Raw genomic sequence first — 17362 nt, forward strand, 5'->3', positions numbered from 1 at the left:
CTGTTGGTACACCCTAAAATTACCCCTAATCTCCTGTGTCTTGTTCTGTGTTTACATCTTTGAAAAACAAAAAACTCACAGTCCCACCAGGAGTCACAAAAAATAAGATGCGATTTAAGCTAACGTTAAAATCTCCACAGATTTAACAAAGCTTTACGGTGACAGTGGAAGAATTTTCCCAGTCATAAAACAGATCCAGGTCTGAACCACTTTTTGTATCCAAAGTACACTTCTAGCTGCCAACTTTACTAACAAACCTTCCAAGCACAGTACAAAAAGAACATTTGCTTTCCAACAAGGTGACATCTCAGGGAGCACTTGCAAACAGGCTATGTATCGCTGCAAAAAAGTATTTTCAGCGTGTTAGTGGAGCACCACCGCACGGTAGCAAATACTAATGTTACCTGATAGACTCAAGTAGAAGCAGACTGTTTATATTATGATGCAGACCTGGCCAGTGCATGTGCACGCACTTTCTTTACGAAAACTAACTGATAAGGTAGATTATAGACTGATGAAGGTGGACAACTATGGGTATCTGTAATCATATTACGTTTCTCAGTCATGCTATATTGTAATGTATAACTGTATTCAATTTGACAGGTACTTTACTACTTGTCTTGCAAAGTTTCTTCAGTTATCCGCACACCAGGTGGATAAAAAGGAAAAAAAATCAACAAATATGTTTTTTTTTCTTCCTGTTGCACCACAGTCAGCTGATTTAAGTTAATGTGCAGATGGAGGAACATGATGGAGCGGTCACAGCTTTGTGGAGTGGCGATACGGGCACGCTTATTTTTATTGCACAAAAGGGTAAGAATGTGATGGTGAAACTGTGTCCAGGATGTAAAAAACATAAACCTGCTATTACAACTTCAGCTCTTTTCAAGCATCTGCATAGATCCCATGCTAAGGCAAAGCTAGATGAGAACCCAGAATCATGCAGGTCTGTACATTTTTCTACAGCAGAGTCATTGTGGTGATTTAGTGTCAGCTTTGTGTGAAAATGTGTGAAAAATAAAAGATTGTACACGTGTCCTTATTAGGATAGGGATTGTGTTGGTGTGGGGGACTGTAGCCTACTTATATTGCTAACTGCTACTTATGTGACAGTGCGTTTCAGGTCATTTTGCACTGTAACAAGAAAGTAATGTAACAAGTAGTGTAACAAATTCCTAATTTACTGCACTAGATAAGGTCTAATACATTACTTTTTTCCTGTAATAACCCAACACTGGTTGTGACCTACTGTTTTCTGACTTAGGATTTGTTGTTGTTTGTGAAGTAAAGCTAAGGTAATGTTGCCCAAGCCTTCTACTTTTGAGCCTACTTTAAAAACATGTCTGAATTTAAAAAATAAACAAAAAAATAAACAGACAGTTTTGAAAATTAACAGAAATCTCGCTGCAACACAGCCAAGCTAGTAGCCCCCGAAAGACGATGGTGAATTAACCGGTGCACCATTATGAGGACAGTCAAAAGTCATTTCAGTTTGATGGTTGGTTGCATTCATTAAAAACGGGGCTAAATCAAATAGAAAATGAGGCTCAGAGGCACACATAAGACGGGCTGATCTGAAAGATGGTGCATGTTGGCTCTGTGCTCACTGCTCTGCTGCAAAGAAGGAGACCTGCTGATGCCAGACTTATCAAATAATATGAATGAGAGTAATCCCGGTTATGGATGCCTGACGACCACGCTACATGGACTAGTTGGTATCTAACATCAGTGCTCATCTTAGAGCTTTTTCTTCATAACATAGAAGTGTTGTGGCATTTATTGATGACAGCATAGCATGCAGCATAACGCGCACATACACCTTTAACATCTGTTAAAACTGGCACAGATAACGGTATGAGGGGGGTTAAGCAGATTAAAGTGTCTTTTAATCCCATGGTTGGATGCTCACATCTTGCGCACTTTTTGCGAGTGGGAATTCCTCCCACTGAAGTAAACAGCATCACAGCACTCGCACATTTCCTCCTTAGATCTACCACGAGCCACTATTAGTGCTCAAGGTGAAGATATGAAAGTCATATTAGGGAAATCATACCAACTGCTGTGTGTTAGAATAAGATTCTATATAACCAATGCATTAAAGTGCATCTCAAGCACTGAGAGGGATTTTAATGAAGGCAGGACATTGATGGGGCCCAGCTTCACCTTCTTCTTTACCTGATCGTATAGTGTTTGAAACAGAAACATGTCTGTTCACTTGTCTCCAGTTTTGTTTAGAGCAATTTCATGGTTCTTCACGGTGCATGAACCGCAAAAAGTATTTGATTATTTGATTAACAGCTACTGCCAATATCTATAAAAATAAATCCTGCCGTTGTAATCATGAAAACGTTGTATCTTTAGTTGCCAAACTGGTTCTGGCCAACATATATTCCCAGATTAATTTACCTGCAAAGTGCTTTGGGGTCTCAGTTTACATTATTCAGAAACTGCCATTTGGCTACTGGCAGAAGATAATCCCAGTATAACAACAACATTATCTCATGCAAAAAAGGAACTGTGCTTTTCACACAAACAAAGGAGGTACGTCATTGGCTGAGACACAGCTGTGCCTGCTGTTGCAGGCCTATCGCTGACCTTGATGGTGCAAGGAAGGTTGAGTCAGCTCAGCTGCTGGACTGCTGTTATCATAGGCAGACACACCTGTGTGTGTGTGTGTGTGTGTGTGTGTGTGTGTGTGTTTTTCCCTGTCAAACAGACTGTTGGTGTATATTTGCATACATGAGTCTAAAGCTTACACCAGCTGCATATTCATTCTGATAAAGGAATGAATACTGTGTGTGTGTGTGTGTGTGTGTGTGTGTGTGTGTGTGTGTGTGTGTGTGTGTGTGTGTGTGTGTGTGTGTGTGTGTGTGTGTGTGTGTGTGTGTGCGCGCGCACCCAACTGGCCTCCTGCCTACATTAGAGGACATAAATGTCACATAAATACATTTGATCGCTGTTTTGTAGACCTCGTGTTTTCGTTACCACTCAGCTAAAAGGGAAGAAAAACACTATAATTTTCAGAAGGATTTACTTCATTCTTCTCACCCATGTACGCACAGTACTGGACAAAACACACACAAAGACGATGCAAAAAACATATTTTGAGAGTTTTGCTATACTATTAAAAATAAAAGAGCACACTCTATAATATGACACTTGCTGTTCAGCTCTACTCCATTCTACTTCTATCAGTTCAATTCAGTTCTCCTATATAAGCAGCCATTTGCAATAACAGTCACCTCAAGGTGCTTTAGGTAAACCTCAACAGTCAAAGCCCTATAAGTAGTCACTGGGAAACAGTGGGAAGGAAAAACTACCTTTTAACAGGATGAAACCTCCAGCAGAGCCAGGTTCAGGGACAAGAGAGGGAGTGTCATGGCCCCGGGTCTTGAACCCCGAGTTTAAAGTTGTATGGGTTTGTGATTTCTTTTGGGTTTTGTGTGTATCGTGTTTTTCTCTTGTTCTCTGTTATTTGTGCTCTTTTCACTATGTTCCTCCAGTCCTCTCCTCTCAGTGTAAGCTGCTTCTAGTTTTATTTTGATCATCTCTGATCTTGTGTGCCTTGTATTGCATTTAATTTGTTTTCCACTAGTCTTATTACCTTGTGTTTATGTTGTCTGAGTGCCCCCTGCCCTTTGCCCTTCCTCAGTGCTGTGTGTCTACTTATGACGGTTTTTTGTTGTTCAGATCTGCAAACATTTTGGACTTTCTATATTTCAATATGTCAAAAACCTGCCTGTGTGAAAAAAGCAGCCAACAAAAGAAGAAGAGACAGACAAGACCAAACATGTACCAAGTGATTGTATTTTCTTTATTACTGCAATAGTCCTGAAATGACATGATTTCATATCAGTGTGGTTCAATAAATCTTCATTCATGCAGATTTAGGGATGAAAAGTTTTGTAACGCTCTTTTATTTAAACCAGTCTGTATGACGCAGCGCTTACAAAGGATTTAAATATGTGTGGGGGGAAGGTCAACAGGCTAGTTAACTTCAGTTCATTTGATAAATATCACCATGAGACTCTGGTAAGTCAGTGTGTTGACCTAGATGTGTCAGTAAAAATATCTCACTATGTTTCTCGTTTTTTTTCCCTTCCCCTAACATCCACTCAGTCATGGCCAAGGAGCAGCCCAGGAGCCGAAAAACAAAGCCAGCACCAAAGTGACAAAAGCTGCAGTTCCTCTAGTCACAGCCCATGGCCTCAGCAGCACTTACACGCATATCAGAATCAGAATCAGAAACTTTATTGTCATTGTCATGAGAACAACGAAATTAAGAATGGTCCCCGATCATTGCATCATCCCTAGCAATATCAAAATATAAATAAAACAATAAAATTCAATAAATAAAATAGATAGAATACTTAAAATACTAATAAGATATAACAGTAAAACATTCACATACATTCCCACACACATGCTTCAGACCGTGCATAGATTAACACAAGAGTGGTGTGATGGACATTTTTTTGTAGTATTCAGATGTGTTATTGCAGTTGGATAACAGCTGTGTTTGAGTCTATTAGTCCTTCACAGTTTTGCTTTCTGTGGATAGTTTCCTTCTTCACATTTTGATTGGGGTGATTATTTTGTACTTTTTCCCCCTTAATTGCATAAGGGCCACACTGATTAACCTAATTCAGGAGCCGGTTGGAATCTGCTTTTTCAACTCACTAAACTGAAATACTGATTTTGTAGCCCTCTTACAAAATGGCTTTGATGAGACAGATCTGTGCTGAAGCTAAACTGCAAGTTCTGTGATTTCTGTAACTCCCAAAGGTCGGTTGGTCATAAAAAATTTGATCTCATAAAGTTCGGTTTTACAGCCAACACATCTCTGTGTCTGTAAACCCTCACTCAGGATTTTATGGAGTTTTTTAGCAGGAAGAAGGACCAAGGTGACATTTCTACTCTTATCACCAACTTTCTTCTCTAATCACTGAGAAAGGAGAGCTGAGCCAGCTGACCAGCTCTGCCTCTGCTGGGTGGTTTGGCAACAGGTGCTGCTGTGTGTGGGAGGTCATGTAGGACTAAAGCCAGCAAGTACGGAGAGGGTTGAAGTGCAGAGACAGGTAGCAAAGCCAAATCTACAGACGCTCCAGACTCAACACATACACAGAGTAAAGAACAGTTTGAATTACACCAACACCACCCAGGGCTGGAGCAAAAAAACACCATCTTTTCCTATTTAAGGACACAGTATTTACTTTTTTTAGAGGGCATGTCAACATCTAACAAGGTGCAATGACTGAAAATGCATTTTGGTCCAAATATAAAAGAAACAGGCTTGAAAACAGAGCAGCACGAGTTTGAATAGAAAAAGACCCACAGGTGCATTAACGGTCACCTGACTGTGTTGAATTTTAGAAATTACATTTGTCTGAGTCGATAAAGAAAATCTACTTCCTTCTGGCTTTAATTATTCAATGTGCCGTGTCATTATTCAATTCTAATCTAAAATTCATGCTTTTTTTATTGATCGCATGAAAGGCCACTAAACTGTTGCAAAGCAGCGTGGCTTTTGGGAGTTCCTTTTTGCGACACAGAGAAAAGGTGTATTTGAGTAGCAAACATAAAAGCAGAGATAAAGGCACGGTGTTAAATATTAAAAAATAATAACTCCTTTACACCCTCTGGATTTCCAAAACACTTTGATTTTCAAAAGAAATATTTGGCACCATCACATGCAAGTTACAAAAAAGTGAATCAACAAGAGAATCAAGCTGATGACAGCAACCCAAAAACACCCGCAAAATTAAAAGATGCATTTACTCCATTGTTGTCCTAGCACTTACTTGGCTCGCTCGCCTCAACTTGACTCAGTTTTTAGGGTTTTCCATTAGGTAGTAGTTTTTAGTACTCGGCAGGAGTAGGTACTAGTGGAAAAGGGCTTCAAGTGTTCCTAGTTGAAATTCAAAGAAAGCCATACAGTTTAGAACAAGCTTGGCAGAGGTAGGAAAGGAAAGACTTCAAAGACTCTGGAAGGAAAACTAGTGAGAGAAGTCTCTAAAGACCCCGGAATAACTGCCAAGACAGTAGTGAGTGACTTTGTAGTGTCACAAAGATGTTCACCAGAACCCAGCACGGGAATGGACTGCCAAAAAATCCACTTCTCCTGATGAGACACCTTTGGGGGAGGCTGAAGTATGCCAAGGACAACCTGGAGAGTCCCGTGACGTCCTGTGGGGTGGATCATTTTGTTTCTTTCCGCAAAATAAAATAAAAGTAAAATATAAGCATGTGAAATAAAATCAAGATGTTTGGAAAAGCAGAGCTCAAAACGTCCTGCTCTGTTGAACAGCACTTTTTAAATGAATTTCACATTTTACACGGAAAGCAGGCTAATGATTCTGTCCTCATCTGTAACCAGCTCACAGTTCTAGTTTGGAGCAATCAATGAAACACTGTATTGAGATGTAAAAGCAAAATAATAAATATTCATTTTGTTGCCGCACATATTTTTCACAGCCTGAATATCACAACTCAAACTGGCAGCACTGAAAAGGCAAATATTGCAAAACTGCAGTTTGTCTGAAAATGCTGGACTCAGCTGTTTCCTCTGCTTTGATGAAACTTGCCTTGATAAGTCACATTTTGAAGTTTGGGCATTGAAGAAATATATCTTGGCCATGGTGCATGCTTCTTTTCAGTTTAGCAACTTTGTGAAGCCTCTGTGTTCTGTCCATGGCTTTCTGACGATGCACAGGTTGACCAGGTTGCTGTTCACTGCTGTAATTATGAGGGACAGAGTACACTGCAAAAGCTGAAGTGCTAGTACCGTATATGGGACGTTAAAATAATGCATAGACGCAAAAACTGTTTGTTTGTTTTGGATCAGGAGGTAACCGTGCGACGTTTTAACGGGGATTGATTGCTTTTGGAGCCAACCTCAAGTAGCCACTAGAGCAACAGCTATTTCAAACACTTCAATGTTGGCTTCACTTCTCAGCCCCAAAGGTTGCTGCTTATTTCTCTTTTATCTTAACCTAACATTCTCTAACAGGAAAATCTGTGATATAACTCAAGCAAAGAGGCTATAAGGAATACAAAGCTGTAGCTATCTGATAAAAACCAACTAAACCCCAAACACGTCACAGTGTCTATGAATCACAGAGAAGCCCAGCGATGATTTTATATTCCACGGCACTTTTGCCTGGAGACATGTTTGCATAACTGAAACTCCAGTCTGTGCCCACACATACACACATGGAATGAAATGGGCAAACTGACAAGCTGAAATACTTTCTCAAAGAGCCAGCTTGCCTTGCTCATTATAATTATTATTTTTTTCTTTCCATTTGGGTCATTTACATAGAAATTATAAAACACACAGTTTATGTACTACTAAACAGATGGTTCAGTATTCCTGGATTCTTTATATGGCTTTACCACACTGCACAGCCGGCTAATAGCTAATCACATGAAGCATAATGGTTTAAAAATGCTCAATAGTTCAAATGAAGGTCTAAAATATGGCAGCATTTATTTTGCGTTCCGACTACAGAATAATGAAACTTAGATTAAACCAACAAAAAAAAACAGCAACTTGAGTGGAGCACTCGCTGGTGTGCAGTCCATCAGGAATACAGACAAAAGCTCAAACAAGTTGGCTCTGATTGTAACGTGCAGCATGAACAAAGCACCGTATAGCAGTCTTACACCTATCTATCTTCCACCCACACAGCAGGGAGAAAATAAAACAGCTACTGTGTGAACAATCTGCACTTCGTTCTCTCCGCTGATGAGCTGTTTCCCCGTCTGACGAAGCCCGTGGAGTCGGGCTGACGCCAGATGTCCCAGAATAATGGGCCTTTCTTTGTGTACCTGTTATCGCTTCGCCACTTTGAATAACGAAGCAATCTGAGCGGCTGCTACACGAGCCGTGATACGACGTTGATGTAGCACAATAAGAGTGGCAGCTGAGGATGATTATGGCTTTTAGACAGTGGTTAACAACACTTGTGGACCAAACCTTTTTCTATGATCAAGCAAACAAATATCAGAATAAAAGCAAAACAAACCAGGAAATGTTCAGAGCAAGCGTAAAGCAGTAGAGCATTTGACTCTCAGACTGCTTATGAAGAAAAGCACAATACTGCTCGTGAAATGCTGTCACTTGTAAAAACCATGCCATATTTCTGCACACTGTATAAACAGTGAGTTAAAGTATGCTGTGTGCGTCAGATAACAGAGGCACATTAGCAAAATCAAAATGTTATATGAAGGCGGGGCATAGTTACTACATGAGGAAGAAAACTGGTTTGCTGGTCCAGTGGCAGGATGTGTGGCTCATAAATATTTAATCAGAGGTTGCCTGGTCTGCTGACCTCACCTTTTCATAACTGCTGAGCATAAAGAAAAAAAATCCTTAAAAACTAACAATCGAAGGGAAAAATATACTCTATGTATTAAAGTATGAAGGTGTCAGAGGTGTTTCAGACGCCTGCTGTGCAAAGTCTAACAAACATGATGACTGCATGCAAATCCACACTCCTCAATTTGCAAATGAAATGAGATTATTGTATCCATGTTGCATATCTTTGTATAGCTGCAGCATATCATTTAGCTGAACATTATAGTAACCCCAAGATGGACAGTTCCAGTCTGGCCTGTTAATCTGTTCAGGAAGTTGAGCCAAAATCGGGGAGCAGTCCCAGCAGGCGACAGGGTGCACCCTCGTTTCCCCTGGGAAGAGTGGGCTCAAGGAGCTGGGGCAGCAGAAGCCTCGGATGAGCACAGGCACGGAAACTCCAACAAGCTGCACAGCATCCTAGGCCATCGCGGGCAAGAAAACCCAGAAACTAAAACAAAAAAAGAAGAAGAATGAAAAAAAGAGTCTATTCATAATCCTTTTTTCATCACCGAGGACCCCTCATTTTTGGACGGGGCACAAGAGGCAGCGGTGGAGGTGAGCTGGCACTTAGGCAACTTTTCAGAAGTACTTAAGGTTTTGTGAGGGTACAAAACCCTGTTTACTCTTTCCCTCCTAGGCTCCTGGACGTCTGATTGGCCAACATTTTGTTTTTAGCGTTTACATGTGTTTGAATTTAACATGTACATATGAAAGTTACTGTTGTCTCAGACCCTGAAAGGCAGTGTTAGGCTGAGCCAGTGGAATAGTTAAATTTTGCCGTTTCACTCAAAACTACAGAATTAAAACTGTGCTCCTCCGAGTACAGTCGGAGAATAAAAAAAGCCCACAAAAGAGTATTTCCTGTGTCCTGTCTCATTCCCCATGACCGGGCCACACATGGGAACGGAGATATTTTTTCAAAACTGCACGTGTGGACGGGATATTTTTTTTAAAACGAAAAGGGAAAATCTCAGTTTTCAAAAATACCCGTGTACGTGTGAATGTAGCCTCAGTGACTTGTAGCAAAAACAGGTTACATAATCGTTCGCGACACAAACTAAACAGGTACTGAGTCAAACTACCTTCAGCTAGGAACTGCGATTGAAGCCACAACCAATGGGAGTAAAGAAAACCACTGACTGGCATATATTGATTGGCAACCCTCTAAAAGAATCGGAAGAGTGTGTGACAAGTGACTTACTCTTTTTGTGGACAGGAACCAGTGCCACCACTTCCAGTAAGATAATAGCAAATACAGCTAAAGAACATTATGGAGGAAACAAGTTTACTAATAGACGCAAATTCATCTGGTGGTCAGAAACACAGCTCCACAGCTTTTACTCTCCTGGAACTGTGTTTCCTTACAGAGTTGGTGGCAGGAGCAGACAACGCCCGACTGTCTGCTAAAGTAAAACACAGACAATGTAGCAAATTTGTAACAACTTAAGTGGTCACACCAATTTAGAATACTAAGTTATACTAAGCTAACCTGAACTATAGCTTAGGTTAAATTAAATCGACTTTCTCAACAAGCGTATAAGCTACTGTACATGAGTGATATGCAGTCTGAGGATCAACGACTGCCCGAGGCACTCATATACTGCAGTTCTCACAAAGACATTTAGCCTAATCATATAATAGTGGATCCAGGGAAGGTTGCTGGTTACCCGGAATATTCTGCAATTTATGGACACATGAATTCACTACTATAAAATCAACAAGGCCTGACAATTTTTATGCACCATTTGAGTGCCAGTATTGTGGCATACATACAAATGGTCTGCTTAAAGATCCCGGGCCAGAGTGTACCTGCTCCAAATGCAATATATAAGACTCAGCTTTGGAAGGGATCTCGTAAAGAATGTACTTTTAAGACTTGAAGCGTTGTAGGCAGAAAATCCACCACAAACTAAATGCAACAGATAAGGACACACAGACACACTAAGTGATGAGTTTATGCTCTTTTTACATGTTTATACTATAGAAGGGAAGGGGATAAAGACTTCTAGGCATGTCTGCCAGCTGAACTTCATCACAGCATCACCTGAAGCAAGCAGGCTCCATTCAAATGTAACATACAAAATCCTGCACTGTCTTCATCCATCTTAACCTGTGCAGGTGGTCGGACATGAAACCAACCTTTAAACATATATATATTTGTCTGTGAACTTCAAGTCTGGGAAATAGACCTGAATATCTTAGACTTGCTGGCTTAGTTTCTACCTTTAAATCCTATTAGCTGTTCTTTTTTTAACATATAAAGACTTTCAACGAGCTAGTTTAGTGTCTTAAATTGTTATGCTGCATTGTTTATTGCATTGCTTGTGCAACACCTTAAAACTTGTATTATTCATCCAAAAGGGTCTTATGAAATCGCTCACTGTGGAATTAACTTCCATCAGCACCAAAGATGAGCTTCAAGTTTCAGTACAATGTGTGTGATTTTGTTCTGTTTCGTGCCCTTTTGTCACAACTGAAATTATTCATTATTCCCAAATTTGTCTGTGCGGGATACCTGTAGGAAAATACAGAATACAGAGAACTCTGGTGAAGGTATTAAAATGTGACACTGATATACTGATTCAATTTATATCACAGTCAACTTTTAACTTCTGGACTTGACATATAAAGGATAAGCCAGAATCCAGTCGCCCAAAATAGTCTTGTTTTGAATCAGCTTCTTGTTTGGAGATATTGAGTGAGCATCTTGATAAATAGGCTGGATACAGAAGAAACCTTTTTTTTTTTTTAAATTGTCCTTTCCTGTGAGTAGCCCGGTGGTGGAACAATGGCAGCGGAGTATCCCGAAGGGACCCCACAAGTTTGGATTAGATGCTCTTCCTAAATCACTCGCAGCCACATGCACCTATATGTGGCACGATATTCCTCCATCGTGAAAACCAAGTCCCCCACATCATACTCCAGATCAAAGAGAGCTGCTGATGGTGAGGAATGAGTTAGCGCTCATCCTACATGCCAAGACGGAACTACAGAGGCTTCTTAAGTAATGTTTGAAGAGCAGCTGCCGCGGCTAGTTCAGAGGGGCCGGCTGCCATGTTGGACGGTCTCCAACAACAGCAAGAACTGTAATCGTATCCTTGTTGATCCTTTCTCTGCTTTGTAGGACAGTCTGAACACAGAGCTACAAATGAACACAGAAGCTAACCACTTTTGTTAGGTTAAGAAGAAAACATTGACTGTGATGCACTTATTGTTAGCAGTAAAACTCTGGAATTAACGTGTTACTGGATGGAAATGAACAATGCGATCTCTTTAACTAGAAAGATCATTCTGGATACTTGTTAAACTTTATTCTTTCCTTCAGCAAACTGAGTATTTTCAAAACTGTATCCATAAGTAGTGCCAAACACTGAGTTTGTTACCCTTTTCTATCTCTTCTTGTTCAAAGTTGGTGTTCAGAATAATGTGTAAATTGCCAAAAACAACAACGAAAGTACAAGTTCGGCTCAGAAGCAACAGAACCTTTTAACTTAAGTATTTTTGCTGTTCCAAACTTGTCCTGGTATGACCAGTGGGCTAATGTCACAAACTTACTGATAATTACGCAACCATTCTGCCTGTACTGCTGTTGTCACAGCTTGTAGCACTGATCATCAAGGAAATAAAAACATACTTAGCCTTCACCTTAGAGCCTCTGCTCTGTTTGATAAGAACATTAAGTAGAACAGGTAATGAAGGACATGGTTCACACAGAGTAGTCCAGCATTCCTGTGTTGGAGAGAGTGCTGCCTGTCACATGCACCATGTTTAATGAAATTAACTCTGCTTTGAACAGAGGAGGAGCTGGAGCCACGTGCGCTTTTGACATTACACGCTCAGTTTATCTGAGCAACGACAACTGCCAGTGAAACCCAATTCTCTCTGTGGTTTCTACTTTTAGAGCAGGAAACATGGGGTGAGAGGTTCAGGGGTTGTAAAGCACTGAAAGGCTGGAGACGGACAGAGCAGCAGCTAGTTAAACAGGTCACGGAAAAGTCCCTGCAGGGCTGACATTCATCTGCCGCTACAGGAGAAGAAAGCACAGGAGACAACAGACTGAGTTTGGTTTGGTTTTTTCTTGCTTTTTTGTTTTTTTTAATGGAATGTATCTTGTATCGAGGTATGAAAATAGATCTCACGTTGAAATAAGAAATTGAACAGTGGCTACAAAGGGCACAGCTATAACTGTGTGTAATGATGGCAACAGGAAGGAATGTCAGAGAAGCATCACACCAGTTGCATTAGATAAAGGGCAAAGCTGTGACCCTGTGTGGGAGATGACAACAACACGGAGACATGTGCTGGTCTGCCGGTGATACGCTGGCAAGTGGGGATAGCAGAGGGAAACTGCCAGCTAACAGGAAACGACATGAGCCACAGTGAGATAAAATGTTTCCTGACAGCACGATATTCCTCCATCGTGAAAACCAATCAAGGACATTTCTGAGCCCATTACCCAGCATGTCCCTGTAAATGTTGCCATGTACCACACCGTTTCAAAGTATTATCGGTCTGTTTGCTTTCACATGAAAAGTATGTCATGCCTATTAAAACTTTGCAAACGAGTGTTGTGGTTTTACAAACATTTCTCAGAGGCAGAGCTGCTACAGAGACAGAAAGAATCTCAGTGGTCATGATAAATGTCTGTTAGCACAGCGAATGACGGTGCTTTAGCTTTACTTGGATGGCTGGCTAGCTTAAATTCACAAACTCCTATCAAAATACAGCTAACTGGGAAAACAAAACCTATCAGGTCTAAATGCCACAATATTTTGTTGTGCAACATGGACATTAGAGAAACATTTGTACAACTACAATGCTTGTTGATACATTACTTACTGATAGTAAGTATCACAGTGAACAACTCAAAATCTGGACCTGCAGCACTTTTTTCAATTTCTCCGTCTTTAGCAGTGATTTGAACAAATGGTAAAATGGTAAATGGTCTGTATTTGTATAGCGCTTTACTAGTTTTTACTAGTTGATTCTTTCAGTTACAAAGTTTCTAAAAGAATCAAATTCTGATGACCATTAAGTTTTACACGGGCCAAGTAGGTTTAACGTGACACATGAAACCAATTGCAAGTGGAGAAGGTAACATTGCATTTGGGGAGACTATGAATATGGAAATCAAAAGAGCTGGCATTTAAAATAGGTCTTTTTTTATGTATAAATGTCAATAATCTCTGTATGAGTGTCTGTGCAAAGTTTCGTTCAGATCGGCCCGCCCCTGAAGGAGGAGGTAGGGTCCATACAGACATACTACAATCACTATAGTAATACTGTTAACCCAATCATGCTTATGTAGTCACTTAATACGCCAAGTAATAAGGACTTGGATTTCCTATGAACCTGAAATTTCAGAAGTTGGTAAGAAACTTAATATAACTTAAAAGCCACATGAGCTCTCTGCAAAGACTCGCTTGGCCCCTAACAGGACAGTAAAACTCAAAAACAGAAGCTTTACAATCTCTGATTCCACACAACTCTGAGAACGTTGGGACTGTCTGCTGTTTCTTTAAGTTTTCCTTCTCTGTTTCAGCCATGCCAGAAAAGATTTAGCACAACCACTGAACCTGTCTCAGATTGCAGCTCAGATTCTGCAAACTGGTGTTGTAACTCACACACATCCACTTTACTTTGCACTAATAATCTTCTGCTGTTACTAAGCTCTGCTCTGTAACCACTGAAAACCAGCTGAGTGTGATAAGCTAGCATCTTCTTTAGTTTTAAGACTCACATAAAGCAAAGATATCAGACAACTTCTGTATCTATGAATGCAGCAAAAAAACAAAAACAAAATTACGATCGATTTACACCGTAAAACACTCCCATATACTGCCACTATACAAATGAAGAGCGGAAAATAATGTTTGTATATACTGAGCAGGTATATCAGCTTATAGACTCCCTACAGATCTTCAGTATTGTGAGTTATAACACTGCACAAGCGAAAAAAAATTGTTTTGAAATGAGTCTTTGGTTCAGTTGAAAAATAAAACAATGGACAGTGACACATTCTACTAATAGTGAACTGGTTTGGCTAACCTACGATATCCATCCTAATACATATGCAAGCTTATTTCCAATGGCCTTGTAGGCTATGAACCGCAAAGCCACTCCTTCCTCTTCCATTTATCAACAATGTAACATTTTTATAGAAAATATATATATACACTTCTAATAAATAAGAGATAAACCCATCGCATGGTAGAACACAGCTCTTTTTTTCTCACATGCTTTTTGTCCATGAGTCTTTTGTGAAACAAGTCTCTGTACTGAAAAAGGGCGAGGCGCAGGTCTGTGGAAACCACCGCATGGAAGAGGGGTTCTCCTGGAGAATGGAGGCTCGGTGGGGAAGCGGCAGGGAGAGATGCACCTCGGGTTCAGATTCATCCACCAGCTGAGTTAACCTGCAGATGCAATCAGTTAGTCAGGCTATTGCGCGTGTATGCATTATTTATATCATTATGCTTTTGCATGGAAAAGAAAGAAATAAACACAAATAGCAAAATATACAAAAAGTCATATTTCTGCTGAGTTTTTCTGCTGTCACATAGTCTAACAGTATTAGCATCAGCAAATGCTATAATCTCCAAATAATGTCCTCAGTCTCCTCCTCTGCAGTGCACTTAATTAAGACCACAGAACAGCAAAATCCTGATCTATGGACATTTACTGTGGGGGAAGGATCGCTTTTGAAATCTATTCCTCTTACAAAACCAGTGAATGTGTTTTAACAGCGGTTTGGGTTTAAACTAAAGATAATGCACTCTAATGACTCTTCAGTAAGAGGGTTTGTGCCATATTTGTAATTGATGCGGATTATTTTTCACCGTGAATTGGGAAAAACAAACATCTGTGTTGGTTCAGGCTGGCTTTGAGTGTTTGACTGGACCAAAAGCTGCACGTGCTCCGTCCAGCTGCTCCTACAGAACACTTTAAGACGCATTTGTGGGCTTCACGTCATGTGCGCGCGCACCTTCACGAATACGCCTGCAAAGTCTGCGCATATCTACGCGTAATTTGGCACGCGATGTTTCACTTCAGCTTTACTTAAACTTTAGTGCATGAATCTTTACACCAGTTTAAAGTTAGCTTAAATTTAGATTTAGACAGATGGACTACTATTTTAAATCGCACACGAGTCTTTCGGTTATGTATGGATGAAGTGAATTGTCGGAATTACTTAACTGTAAGTGATTATGTCAGGGGCATCATTTCATTTTACGGTTATCAGAGCGAAAGGTAGGTTTTGGTGAGAAACCCTTTTATAAAATGTCAAACCTGCCGTCGAAGTCTCTTTTCTTGTGAGCGAATTCACCTCCACGAGGGGGGGGTACAAGGAGGCCTAAAGCGCGCGGGGGGCTCCTAAACTTTTTTTTTTTTGTTTCACCAAAATAAATCCTGGTTTCGTGGGATTAGTTGGACCACTGACAGTAAAACACGCGTCCCTGCTCTTGGTTCAAACATCCAGAAGATAAACGCTTTTTAATTTAAAGGGTACCCCCGGGTGGTCCGCGGACCCGGGGGAGCCCCCTCCACCGCTTTCTCCTGTAGCTGTCTTACCGCAAATCGTGCACCAGTGTCTGCGGGACTCGCCGCAGGTCACGCTACGTTCGGAGAGCTGCGCACGGTCTTTTGTCCGGGCATCTGCACCACGAGCAGCTGCTGCTTCTGCCGGGTGGACTTGACGGCCAGGATCGCCTGCCGGTTCTTGTACTGGACCATCTGCAGAGTGATCTCCGCGTTCCAGCCCTCGTCTTGCGGGCACCTGAAGTCGATCTCCTTCCCCTCCGTCATGACCACCGTGAAGTACACGTATTTACCCTTCCGCTCCACGCAGTCCACCGTCTTCATGTTGGCGAAGTGGAGCTCCTTGACTTTGCCCGCGTCCCCGCCGCCGCCGTGATGCTGCTGGTGGTCGTGTTGCTTGGGCGGCAGCAGCAGCACGCCGTCCTCGGTCAGGACGCAGTGTTTCTTCTTCCAGAGCTGCAGCAGCCCGTCGCTCCGTTTCTCCAGCAGACCCTCCTTGAACACTTTCCTCCCGTTTTCCAGCATGTTTACCCGGACGCCTCGGTGCTCCTGCCCTTCGTGGCTGCTTCACGGACTGGACGCGTGTTTTACTCCCAAGCAGGTGAAAGGCATGGGATGCTGCTTGTGACTGCGGCTCCAAGAAGCGCTGGCTGTAGTGAGAAGGCTGCCAGCCTGTCTGCTTGCGGTGTTTGTGTGTTGTGTGTGTATATGTGTGTGTGTGAGAGAGAGAGAAGTGGGTTGGGGGCGGGAGGGGTCTGAAGAGGTGCACCGCCCCCCTGAGTAACATCCAGCCTCCTGGGATGAGCACAAAGCAGAGTACTGATAACGTCAGTATTTTCAGTTTAGTATGGAAGAAGAGATTGAAAGTCTGCCAGTATGTGCAGACGCATCAGAGGTGCTTTAAGTTGCACTGCGCAGAGCTGAGATTTCGCCTTCATGCATAAACACTGTAACACCGCCTAGACTGAAACGCAGGCAAATTATTGTAGTCAGTCATTCAGATTCACTGCCCTCCAAGTGAATCACAGTGACAGTAAGCACCTGCAGCCTGCTTTACATGCACTCAGTTTTCATTTGCATCACTACTGCTGCCCTTCACTCTCCATTCAATTGACCTTTTGGTTCTTGTGTGGGGTTCTGTGTGCTCATGTTCAGTTTCTATTACAAACCGCACTCCCCGGGGGACATGGTTTCAAATGTTGCACAACTGCGCCATCTGCTGGAACAAGCACTTCATAGGCCACATTCCCAGTGTAGTTTGAAAAGTAATTTCTGGGGCTTGTGTTTTTTTTTTTTATTCAGTGTGTTTTGTTGGTAATCATAATGAGTGGGTTATTTATAACACAAAGAAATCACCTGCTTTTCAAGTATGATGGCTTCATTATAACCAGTCCAGTTCTTTTTTGGTCCCTTAAATGACATTTATAAAACTGCTGTGATATTTGTTATTCAGAATTTCTGACACTC

At 41.4% G+C, this 17362-nt stretch overlaps 2 protein-coding genes across 2 annotated transcripts in view; one reads left to right on the forward strand and one right to left on the reverse strand.

The window, feature by feature from the left end:
* Positions 1-17362, forward strand: part of LOC147309449 (serine/threonine-protein kinase pim-2-like) — a 581324-nt gene that overhangs the window by 194221 nt on the left and 369741 nt on the right. The gene's annotated exons all lie outside the window — the stretch shown is intronic.
* Positions 11173-16625, reverse strand: phlda1 (pleckstrin homology-like domain, family A, member 1). The gene is made up of 2 exons (XM_086268067.1): positions 15929-16625; positions 11173-14772 (listed from the first exon to the last, which is right to left on the reverse strand). Exon 1 carries the CDS (start codon positions 16418-16420, stop codon positions 15968-15970), a length of 453 nt encoding a protein of 150 aa, XP_086124193.1. The 5' UTR covers positions 16421-16625; the 3' UTR covers positions 11173-14772; positions 15929-15967.

The sequence above is a fragment of the Aulonocara sp. 'chitande type north' Nkhata Bay genome, linkage group LG17, assembly GCF_057382095.1.
Source record: "Aulonocara sp. 'chitande type north' Nkhata Bay isolate Kocher_YH1m ecotype deep benthic linkage group LG17, A_spYH_male_GT1.1, whole genome shotgun sequence".
Lineage (NCBI taxonomy): Eukaryota > Metazoa > Chordata > Actinopteri > Cichliformes > Cichlidae > Aulonocara > Aulonocara sp. 'chitande type north' Nkhata Bay.

Bases quoted from the DNA above. Each gene is read 5' to 3' on its own strand.
- phlda1 (XM_086268067.1), bottom strand. From the start codon at position 16,420: ATGCTGGAAAACGGGAGGAAAGTGTTCAAGGAGGGTCTGCTGGAGAAA.